Genomic DNA, 12,517 nt, shown 5'->3' with positions numbered 1-12,517 from the left:
AAGGTCTCCACATCAACGCCCCAGAGCCTAGCCTCTGGGGAAACAACCACAATTCTGTCTGCCCACAGAGCTCTGGAATTAACAGGCATGAACAACGATTAATGATGATGAACCAGGCTTACCATTCCCGCTGCACACTGCTTGCCAGAGCCTGAGAACACACACACACACGGTCTCTTCCACTGGACCCTTTTCTGCTGTGGAAAAGCATCTAGAATGGACAAGGGAGAGCAACATTAAAACTGGAAATCAGTCTTGATCTTCTTTTCAGTTTTTTTTTCTTCCCACCTACAGACTCCTCAAATGCAGGGTTAAGAAAGTAATTGTATAATCCACAGCTGCAGGTCACCAGGGCCAATGGACTACTAAGCACTGAACTGAGCACTCCAGGCCAGGGATGCAGGCTGAGGCTCAGGGCTGCATGGAGGGCGGGTGGTGAGCCAGGAGTCAGGGGTGACTAACGAACGGTGGGCCTGCAGACTGCTTCGGTCTCAAGGGTCTCCTCATACATGCAAACATGTGTTGGTGACTCCAACCCACAGCAGGGTCCTAAGCCTCAGGAATTATACGAGAACAACTGAAATACAAAATAATGAGTTCACCACACCATCTTCTGCCATGTGGGTCTTACTTCAGATGAAATTATAAACGGGATTAGCCAGGACCCAGCTGATCTCATTTGTTGATATCAGAGGAAAAGAACAAATAGCCATCTTGTAACTGGTGGGAAACCAGTAAGATGGTCCTTTCTCTGACTTGAAGTGCTTGCAGAAAGCCTGGGAAGTTTTGTTGACCTTTTCTCTCTCTGCAGTTGTTAATTGTGGCATAATTCAAACAACCTGAGACTCAGCATTCAAGGTAAATTCGTCTGCACTCTTCAAGGAAACACTAATGTTGACTGAAGGTGGTATCATCCAGTAAAGCCTGCCTGTGTGATTAGTGTCTGATTTCATGACAAATGGTTGTCTTTCCTTGCTTTGATGCTGGCTGTCTTTACCAAAAATTCCTACCTTCTTCTTCTTTGTTTTAAATTCCTACCTTTTTATGTTCTCATTCCCACTGATGATACTGAATCCATTGTGTGTTCTGAATAAAGTTTGTTCTGTGCCTGAAACAAATTCAGAGAAAACTACATCAGACTCCTGAACTCTAGCTGATGTCTAGCTGTAACAGAGCCAGCTGATGAGAAGAAACAAATACCTTTACGTTCTGAAACCTACGGCTATCATCAGCCACTGCCCCAGTGAGAGGCACTTCCTGTTCAGAGAAGGAAAGCTAAGCCCAGTGGCCCCACGGGTTATCTGACAACTCATCATTTTGTAATCTTTAGATAATCTCCAGGAGCTGCTTAACCTGTGGGAAGAACTAGCATATCCATCTTTCCTTAAATATTCATTTCAAAACTGTTTCTAGGCTCTAGAGAAGAGTCTATAATTTCCAAGAAACTACTGAAGGGAATATTTGAGCACCCTCAATTGTATACTAAAGGGAAGTAAGAAACTCCATCTATTTGTACAAACAATATCCTGTCACTGAGTTAAAAAAATGGCTTAAGCCTTGGTATCAATGTGTATAAGAACTGGTAAGAGAAAAGAGTATGGCTTTCATTAGCAGGAGCTGATGTTTGCTCTGAAACATCCTAAGCAGCCATTAAATGTGACTGTGGTATACCTTACAGTTTATCCTACAAAATTCCATCTTCCATTTCCCTATGGTTGGGAGATTTATGGGGGTGGTACAGGGTGCTTGGGGTGTATATAGGGTATGTGTGGGATATGCAAAGGGTGTGTGGGTATGTGCAAGATGCGTGGAGCACGTGCGAAGGGTGAATATGTGTTATATGTGTTAATGTGATATAAGTATGTATGGTGTGATGTATGTCGTGTGTACGTGGTGTGTGTGTATGTGTGTATGTGGCATATAGAAGTAGATATGTGAGTGTATGCTGTGTGTGTATGTGATGTAAGTATGGAATGAGTGAGTGTTGTGTGTTAGTGTTGTATTGTGTATGTGTGATGTTTACTGCATGTGTGTTATATGTACACATGTTCTGAGGAGAGGATGGAGCTGGGGTGGGGATATATTTCTTATTCATCCCCTTTACCACCTACATTATAATAGGCCTTCAATCAATATTTGTGGGAGGAAGGGATTCTTTGCCTCATAGGGGCGGACCTCTAAACTCTGTCCCTTTACAGTGACAATATTTATGAGATCACACATGTCTCTAGCTTACAGTCCTTCATCATTTCAGTCAGGATTTCAATGCCCCCTGCATAGAACAAAAGATTATGGTCAGGCTCGGAAAGAGTCTCCAGGAGGTTCTTAGTGGTCACGGCTGTGTCCTTTCCTGAATCCAGCAATTCATGGGCTTCCTTCTCTTGAAGGTCTGCTTTCTCCCGAAGATCTACTTGATTCAGGTAATCTAGCAAACCAAGAAGGAAAAGAAAACCCTAACATCAACATTACTGTACAAGGAGTAACCTTTTTTGAGGATGGGACGTTGAGAGGTATAACACATTAAAATATTTCACACTTGTCTTCAGCAAGGAAAATACAGTCCACACCCAGAGCCTTAAATTGTCTTGGGTATTCAAGGGAAACATTCCCTATCTAGAAGGCTCCAAAGGGGGATGGCATATGTAGAAAGGAGGAAGGCAAAGACGTGAGTTGGTGAACAAAGGAGAGCAGCAGGGCAGCCTGTTAGCATAGAGGACGTGATTGTGTAGGCCAAGCAAGACTGTGGCTTCGTGGCCAAGTGCAGAGAACGTATGGAAGGCAGAGCATGAAGGGAAAGGAGAATTCAAGTGAAAGACATCAGCAGGAACATTCTCACCTTTCACCTGTTTCTGCAGCTGGGGGTTTATTTCTAAGATCTTCTGAAAACACTCTCTAGACTGGAAAAACAAAACAAAATAAAAACAAGAACTTTGCAAGTGGTTGGGGGTAAAGGTGATTATAAGAAAGACACTGGGTATCACAAGGCTAGGCTTCATTATTTCCTCCCAGCCTCCTCCTCCTCCCAGCCTAGGAGGTAGGCACAGGAACATAGCATGCATTTGACATTTTGTTTAGGTTTCTCTGGTTCTGTGGGGCAACAGGTATTATTTCAAAATTTATTTTTAAAAAAGGTGTTGTCAGGTACAGTCTGTGATGGAAAATTATCATTCCTAAATTCTCGTGGATCATGTCTGGCTGGGTCAGGATTAATCACGAGGTAAACGCAAAATTTCGATATGCTATTTGCACTGACAGAGAACAGGAGGCTACCTGTCAGCTATCCCCATAGGAAGTAAGGAAATAAATAAAGCTCGAGACATTATTGACAGAGACCTGGGAACAGGAAACAAGAACTGCCTACTTAAACACACAGGACTTCAAAGGGAGCTACTAAGGGGTCCATTCACTGGCCATATAAGAGTCAGCTAGAAAACCTGAGAGTGAGGGGCTCTCATTGAGGAAATCTTTAGATAGAAAGTTCCTGGAAAAAGAAAGATTCCAGTTCATGAGGCATGATGCGGATTTAGGGCAGTTCTGTCCTCAGGGATATCAAGAACTGCCCAGAGTATAAAACAACCAGATACCAAGAAAAAAAGCTCAGAAAAATAGTTGTGAGGTATTTTGAAGGCTCAAGCCTGGTCTAGAAGATTAAGAAATAAACTGAAGAAAAACATCATATTAAAACAGAGAATAGTGTTGCGGGATAGAAGTATATACATCAAACATGGTAACTGCTATAGACTAAACGTTTGTATCTCTTCAAAATTCGTAGTTGAAACCTAATCCCCAATGTGATGGTATTAGGATGTGGAGCCTTTGGGAGGTGATTAGGTCCTGAAGGCGGAGCCCTTATGAATGAGATTAGCGCTCTTCTTCAGAGAGCTCTCTCACCCTCTGGCTGTTCATGAACTAAGAAGCAGGCCCTTACTAGACACCAAATCTGCAGTATCTTGATATTGGACTTCCCAGACTCCAAAACTGTGAGAAACAAATGTTTGTTGTTTAAGCCACCCACCCACTCTGGTCACAGCAGTCCGAAACTTCTTTTCAAGCCTAGATCTAATCTATCATCAATTCCCGTTGGCTTCCCTGTCAGTATAATCCCGTCGCTTTTCATCACCTCCATCATCACCAACCTCGTCCAAGTTATCATTACCTCACTTGGATAAATTGTTGTAATAGCCTTCTAATTGGTTCTCTGTTCTTTTCTTAACATGCCAAAATATATTCTCCGTACAGGAGCCTGATCCTTTGAAACATTACTCATATCGTTTCACTCCTTTACTTGAAACTTTCTAATGGTTCCCAGCTCACTGAAAGAAAAAGGCAAGGTCCTTCCAAAGCCTGTAAGGCCCTAGGGATCAGTCCTCCACACACTCCATCACCTGCGTGGCCTCATCTCTTATCATTCTCCTCCGTGCTTTCTCCATTCTACCTATCCCTTCACCTGAACCACTCCTTCATTATATATCCACATGTGTTACTCACTTCGCTTTCTCCCTTCCTTTAGAGAGGCCCTCCCTGACCACTCCACATAAAACTGATCTCATCTTCACTGCTTCCTGATTTTGTTTTCTCAGTAACACTTATCACTACCCAACATGCTGCACATCTACTTATTTGGTTTTTGTCTTCCGGCCACCCCATCCCAAAAATGAGTTCAATTAAAAAAAAATGAGTTCAATTAAGTCAAAGATTTTGTTTTGGTCATTACTGTATTCCTGTTGCCTGGGACAGTGCCGTGCCGGGAATAGAGAAAGCATGTAATGTATATTTACTGAGTGAATTAATTGAATGAATGCATGAGTGAACAGAATTTGGTACAGTGGGGGCAACTAACATTTTCTTTCTTTTAAAGTTCTCTATTATAGACCTTATTACAATAAGCCTATATTACTTTTAGAATGAAAATCCAACAAAGAAAATAATTAAAAAAAAAAATTACAACAGGAGGCAATTTATTTTTTAAAGTGTGTCTTGTAAATGTAAAGACATCCCATGTTCATGAATTAGAAGGCTTAACACCGTTAAGATGCTAATACTCCCAAAACTGATCTACAGGTTCAACACAATCTACATCAAACTTCTATCTGGCTTCTTTGTAGAAACTGACAAGCTGATCCTGAAACTTGTCTGGTGATCAAGGGAACCAGAATAGCTAAAACAATTTTGAAAAGGCAGAACAAAGTTAGAAGACTCATGCTTCCCAATATCAAAATTTACTACAAAGATACGGGACTCAAGATAGTGTGGTATAGGCATAAGAATAAACATAGATTAATTGAGAGTCTAGAAATAAACCCATGCATTTATGATCATTTGATTTTTTTGAAAAGGGTGCCAAAATCACTCAATGGGAGACAGAATAGTCTTCTCAACAAATGGTACTGGGATGACTGGATATCCACATGAAAAGAATAAAGCTGGATCACTTCCTCACAACATATAAAAAATTAACTCAAAGTGGATCAGAGATATAAATGTAAATCTCTTAGAAGAAAACATAGGAGTAAATCTTAGATTAGGCAATGGTTTCTTAGATATGACACCAAAAGCAATAAGTAATTTAGAATTCTAAATTAAGTAATTTAAGTAATTTAGTAATTTAGTAATTAAGTAATTAAGTAATTTAGAATTCATTAAAATTTTTAAAGTTTGTGCTACAAAGGACACCATCAGGAAAGTGAAAAGAAAACACAAGGATTAGTAGAAATATTTGCAAATCATTTATCCAATAAGGGACTTGTATCCAAAATATAACTATGGCAAAGGATCTGAAGAGACATTTCTCCAAAGATGATATACAAATGGCCAATAAGCACATGAAAAAAATGCTCAATATCATCAGTCACCAGGGAAATGCAACTCTAAACAACAACTTCATACTCACTAGGATAGCTATAATCAAAAAGACAGATAATAACAAGTATTGTCCAGGATGTGGAGAAACTGGCACCATACAGAGCTGATGGGGCTATAAAACGGTATAGCCACTCTGGAAGACACTATGGCAGTTCCTCCGAAGGTTACACATAGAGTTATCACATGACTCAGCAGTTCCACTCCTAGGTAAATACTTAAGAGTATTGTTAACATATGTCCACACAAAAACTTGTCCATGGATGTTCATAATAGCCCAAAGTGGAAAACCAAATGGTTACCAACTGATAAAGGGATAAATACAATGTGGTCTATGCATACGATGAAATATTATTCAGCAATAAAAGGAATGAAGTACTGATACATATTACAACATGGAGGAACCTTGCAAACATTATGCTCAGTGAAAGAGGCCAGTCATAAAATACCACATATTGTATAATTCTATTTATATGAAAAGTCTAGAATAGGCAAATGTATAGAGACAGAATTGGATTAGTGGTTGTCTCCGGCTGAGGTGGGGGTGGAAGAATGTGGAGTGACTTCTAATGGGTATAGAGCTTTTGGGGAAGTGACAAAAAAATGTTCTAAAATTAATTGTGGTGATGGTAATTCTAAATTGTGGTAATGGTGATGTGCAATTCTAAAAACCACTGAATTGTGTATAGACGAATTGTTTAGCATGTGAATTATATCTCAATAAAGCTGCTACTAACAATATAAGTAGTGTGTGTATATATCTGCATGATTACTTCTGGGTGATGAGATTACAAGTGAATTTTGTTTTTGTCATTTTGCTTTGTCTTTTCTCTCCAGAGATGCCTCGCCCAGGGCTGAATGAACACTGATAGAAGATATTGCAGAAACGTTCCTACAGCAGGTGGGGCTGTATTAGATGACATTCAACATCCTTCCCAACTCTAAGATCTTAAGATTTACCCTGAAAAGCACTAAAAAGTGGATTAATATCTAATCAACTTGGAGGAAGATGATTCTCCTCAGACAATCTGAAGGGCCACTCTGATCAAACATTTCACTTACATTCTCTTAGAAACTTACCACACTGTAGTTCTTTAGAGCCAGGTGGGCTTTTCCCATGTGGAAATATGCTTTGATGCATTTTTCATCACACTGCATAAAAAGGAATGAGTAATAAGATGTTTCAGAAGATTTGAAGTCATCAGCATTCCCCTAGTTGCCTAGCTAATAGAGGTAAGGCCAAGCTTTGTTCTCAGGACTGTTCCCAGAGTTGACAACTAAAACTTTTCTGCACATCTATAATTGATGGCTGTAAGGAGCCTGGATACTCAAGAAAGCTCTATATCAAATTAGTTAATGATACTTGTCAGTTTTCATTTCCATTTAATGATACTCAATCAGGAAACAAACCAGAAACCCTTAGTTTAAAAAAGCTCTTGACCTTGATAGAACATTAGAATTACCTGGGATGCTTATAAAAATCCTGCCTGCCAGGCTGAATCCCACATCAATTAAATTACACTCTGGGGTAGGGACCAGGCATAAATATTGTTTAAAACTCTTCATGTGCAGCCAAGTTTGAGAACCACTGGTTTATTAGAAGAGAGGAAAATGTACTCTGGGTAAACAGACTACATCTCAGTAGGCCCGGGAAGTTCCTCCCCTGAAATAAACCACAACGTATCTACTGGGATTTTACTCACTTATCATTTAAGGTTGGGAGGAATTCCCCCTACAAAAGGCAGGATTGGAACTTAAGGCTGAACAGGGGCCCTGCACCTACCTGCCCTTAATTACTGTAACTCCAGAGGGAATGATTTGGCACAAAGACATAAACTATAATTTAAAACATCCAGTTAAGTAATTGAACCGCTTTTACGTACAAGGCAATGTGCTGGGTCAGATGCTTACGAGTCTAAAAAGTCCTAGGTGAACCCCTGGTCTGCCTCTCACCAGAAATGGAACATTGGCCAGACTACCTCACTTTTCAGATAATTATTTTCCTCATCTGGAAAGTGAAGGTAATAATAGTCTCTTTCTCTCTCAGGTTGTTGTGATGACGAAATGCTTGTAAAACGCTAGTGCAACACCAAGTAATATAGTATCAGCAGCTGTTACTGCAGTTACAATGACAATCCATTTCAGGGCAAAAGAGAAAATTTAAAGAAAAGTTAAATAACAATAGAAGAGGTAACAATAATTGTTATTGGAGAGCCCTTTATAGATGCATTTCATGAATATCATTTCATGATTTGTTGCTAAGTGAATGGCAGTAGTAATAGTAATAACTGTGTATTAATGTTTACTCTTTCTGTATGGTTCATACGAATTATCTTATGCAAACCTTGTAACAATTCTATGAAGTAGTTACTACCCCAATATGAGGAAACTAAGATGAGGTTAGAGAGGTTCAAGGTCACCAAGTGGAAGAGCTGGGATTTAAAATCTGCCCATTTGACTTTAGGACCCAACGGCTTAAAAATTACAGCAAATCACATTCAGAAAAGTGCTACAGCAGTTCAGTAGAAGGACATGTACTGTGAAGAAATTTATTTTTGGACACATGACGATCAGACAATTAACTTCGTGAACTTGTTGCAACGCTGTTAACTTTTTTTTCTTTTAATTGGGGAACAGTGTGTTTTTCCAGGACCCATCAGCTACAAGTCAAATCATCGTTTTTTTGTTTTGTTTTGTTTTTTCATGTTTTTTCAATCTAGCTGTGGAGGGCACAGCTCACTGGCCCATGTGGGAATTGAACCGGCAACCTTGGTGTTATGAGCACTGCGCTCTAACCAAGTGAGCCAATTGGCTGCCTCTGCTAACCCTTTTTTAATATCAGAGGGACTATTCATTATGAATTTGTACCAACTGGACAGTTAACCAAGTTTACTATTTGGAAGTGCTAAAATGGCTGTGTGAAAAAGTTAGACAACCTGAACTTTTCACCAAGAATTCATGGTTCTTGCATCACAACAATGCACCAGCTCACACGACACTGTCTGTGAGGGAGTTTTTAGCCAGTAAACAAATAACTATATTGGAACACCCTCCCTACTCACCTGATCTGGCTCCCAGTGACTTCTTTCTTGACCCAAAGATAAAGGAAATATTGAAGGGAAGACATTTTGATGACATTCAGGACATCAAGGGAAATACGACGATAGCTCTGATGGCTGTTCCAGAAAGAGTTCCAAAATTGTTTTGAAGGGTGGACTAGGCACTAGCATAGGTGCATAGCTTCCCAAGGGAAGTCCTTGGAAGGTGACTGTAGTGATATTGAGCAATGAGGTATGTAGCACTTTTCCTAGGATGAGTTCTCAAACTTAACTGTCAGACCTCGCACTATGTTTCAGATGATGCCCAAACAAGCTGATGGAAACCTGCAGGAGGCAGCTGAAATGCAGCCTGGGAACCCATGGGGAGGTGGAGACTGGGGAAGAAGTTCTGAGCACCATTTGCAGAGATGAGAGTTGAACCCATAAAAGGAAATGAGAGCCTTGAGGGAGAAACTGCACAGAGAAGAAAGGCAGGGAGCAGAGGACTGAACCCTGGAGAATTCACAAAGGGAGGAATTAAGGAAGCAGGAAAGGAATGGTGTGGGGACAAAGCCCCAAAAAACAGTTTCCAGGCTCTCGGCCTCACAATAGAAAGGTGCTGGCTCGGGTAGTAAATGGCCATCAACTGTGATCAGATGGCCATCAGCTGTGGCTAGTTAGCCGTCAGCTGTAACCCGTAGGCCATTGGCCACTAATATAATGGTTGTGGCTACGCTAGCAGAAAAAAAATGGGGGCTAGCAAGAGGATGGTGGCTGGCAAGCGCGGACTGCTGTTAGGCAGATTATGTAGATCCTGCTTCCTGTGTCTCCAGCCCAGCCGCCAGTGAGAATATATTGGTTTGACTCCCCTACTTATGGCTCCATGGGTGTTCCTGTTTGGCCTCACCGTGTCCTGCGTTCTTATGAGGGGAGCGGGACCAGAGACCCCGCCGGACGCCCCGCACAACAAATGGCGCAGCGAGCAGGGTACCCCGCACGACAAATGGTCAAGAGAAAAGAGGAAACTCCAGCACTGCGGCTCAGGAGAGCCAAATGTTCACAGAGCCTTCACCTGCACAGCAGCAGGGATACAACAGGGGAAAACAAGCCAGAGCCTCAGAGCCTTGTCCATGCCTACTGTGTGTTGCCATGAGGGGCGTAGTGTGACTCTGCCTTCCTCAGACACTGAAGAAAGGGCTTCTAATGGATTTTCTCCCTTTTCTTCTTTGATCATGTGTCAGCCCTCACCAGGACTATTTCGGGTGAACCCCAGATCCCCTTAAAAGGAATCCTGCCTTCCGAGGAAGATGAATAGTATTGTGCAGGAAGTGTTCTACTGAGAAAGAAATGATTCTGATCCTAATTGAAACCCTCTTCGCTGCTTTATCTTCCCTGACAAGGAACATCAGTCTTGAAATATCATCACATGGGACTGTCTCTGCCAATTCAGAAGTTTCAAAAACTACGAAATTGGCATGAAAGTACTACTATTATTAATAGTGCTGTGCCACTGACATTCACCATGGATATATTACTTTTGAGGACAGTGAAACTTCCTCTTTTAATTCACAGCTTTGACGTAGAGCCAACCATTGTTAGTTTTTCAAACTCCTTATAGATTTTTCCCCATCCCTCCAAGTGTTTACCCAAACCTCTTCAACTGGGAGCCTCACCGGGCATTTAACGGGACTGGCTGCCGAGTGTCAGCGTTTCTTAACATCAGCTCTGTCGGGCCTGCTATGCCTGGGTTTCACTGTTAATCACACTGTGCTTCCATTAACATTTGGGAACAGAGCCGTGTATTACCCTGAAGCAGCATGATGGTGTGCTAACCTCTTCAGTCCTTTTCAGAGCAGAAAAGATACTCCTGGAAGGCCCACAACAAGAGCCCCCCAGCCAGGGACTGTGGCCTTTAAAGTTGCAGTGGAGAGGCTGTTGTAGTAGATGGTTCAGAGCTCCAGCTCACAGTTAGACCAACATCAGCTGTGTGATCCTGCACAGGTTACTTAATTCAGCTCCAAGGCCATGTTTCCAGGTCAGAAAAATAAGGGTAACAGTGGTACTAAACATAATAGAATAGAATGTTTTGAGGCTCAAGTGATGGCCAGCAAGCAGCAAATGGTGGCTTTTGCTGTTGTTAGTAAAACTGAGGAAACCGTCCTTGCCTCTCTCTTCTGAAGGATGGTAGAAAAAGAAATCATAATCCAATAAAGCGGCAAAGCAGGTTAGTGGATCTGTGCAGGCACTGTGAAGACCCTGATGTCATCAGCTTTGGGCAGTTCCTATTACGTAAAGACTGTAATGATGCAATGAGACAAGATTTGCCACCATAACTTCAAAGGGATAAACAAAATCAAGCACTCCAGACGGTAGTTTTGGAGGGTCCCTAGTGTTTTGTAAACCATTATTAGTAAAGCTGAATTTCTAATTCACCAATCCCCTTGGCTTACCCTCTCAATAAACAGTAAGGAAGCAGGTGTAGCCCACGTGCTACAGTCAAATGTGCTCATTTGGGGCCATGTGCTCATTCAGCGGGGGAGATGTGCTGTACCGGGAAGTCCAGTCACAAGGTAAACCTGGCACGTTCTCCAGACACTTCAGTTTTACTTGACTGTAAGTTATTTAAAATAATATGGATATATTAAGACAAACAGATACATTTTATGGAGTGTAATGCAAAATTCTCAAGAATTTTTAAGATAAAGTACATGGTTAAAAAGAAATTTCATACTCTCTGCTTCCAGACCCTCCAGGGGCTCATGTTTGTTCATTAACAGCACTTCAGCGAGGAAGTCTGGGAAGCACTGGCTTGGGTGATTTAGTCAAAGCCCCCATATGGCAGAGTAATTTAGGGGAATGTGGATTAAGGGATATTTAGATATTTAGTCATCTGAAATAATGTTCCTAAGAAGCGATCATGATATTTCTCTTTTAAAAACTCTAATATTTCACCAACAGTCCTTACTTCTCCCCACCTTTAATTGTCTATTTTAGTAGACTTTGGAGGAAATATCATGCACTGTATTATGCTATCTGCCTGAGGCCTGACTAGCACCCAGGCTGAACAACAGGAATTCTTTCTTCTGATGAATCCTCTATAAATAGGGGATGCTACCATCTACTTCCAAATTGTTAGAGCTGCAGGGAAAAAGCACAGACTGAAGAGGAAGAAGGACATTGTTGAAACAAGCTCCCATGGTTGGCTCTAGAAAGAGGAGGGAGGCATCACCCCTTCCACATGAAGCAAAGTGTCTGATAACACAATAGCAAAGGATCAGCCATTGCAATAGAAGCCTTGAAAAGCCAGTATTAAAAGCAGCTTCTCTGGAGTACTTACCAAGAGCGAGGTACTTTATGTGTATTATCATAACCCTCCAGACAATTTTGTTCCATCCGTTTTATAGATGAGGAAACAGGCTCTGATTGCATAGCCGATACCCTTCCCACCACGATACACTGGCAGTTCCCCTCTGTTCACTCCAGGACTGAAGCATGTGACCCAAACAAGCTCAAATCCATCATGTGGAAAAGGAAATATTTTCTTACCTTCAAAGCCCAGTCACAATCCACGAGTGCCTTCTCATAGTCCCCAAGTTTTATATAAGCCTATAAAGACATAA

At 41.3% G+C, this 12,517-nt stretch overlaps 1 protein-coding gene across 5 annotated transcripts in view; it reads right to left on the bottom strand.

Moving 5' to 3' along the window:
- TTC12 (tetratricopeptide repeat domain 12) overlaps positions 1–12,517 on the bottom strand; it is a 51,266-nt gene that overhangs the window by 16,989 nt on the left and 21,760 nt on the right. For all 5 annotated transcript variants that reach the window (XM_081062349.1, XM_081062351.1, XM_081062348.1 and 2 more), the window contains exons 7-12: positions 12,444–12,503; positions 6,940–7,011; positions 2,837–2,897; positions 2,237–2,425; positions 1,039–1,108; positions 123–211 (exon numbers count right to left, since the gene is read on the bottom strand). In XM_081062349.1, the coding sequence (XP_080918475.1) occupies positions 123–211; positions 1,039–1,108; positions 2,237–2,425; positions 2,837–2,897; positions 6,940–7,011; positions 12,444–12,503 (541 nt within the window). The remainder of the gene's footprint in view (positions 1–122; positions 212–1,038; positions 1,109–2,236; positions 2,426–2,836; positions 2,898–6,939; positions 7,012–12,443; positions 12,504–12,517) is intronic.

Source organism: Rhinolophus hipposideros (genome assembly GCF_964194185.1).
Source record: "Rhinolophus hipposideros genome assembly, chromosome: 10".
In the NCBI taxonomy this organism is placed as follows: domain Eukaryota; kingdom Metazoa; phylum Chordata; class Mammalia; order Chiroptera; family Rhinolophidae; genus Rhinolophus; species Rhinolophus hipposideros.
Note: the sequence above shows the minus strand (reverse complement) of the source record. Positions and strands in the feature narration are given on the sequence as shown.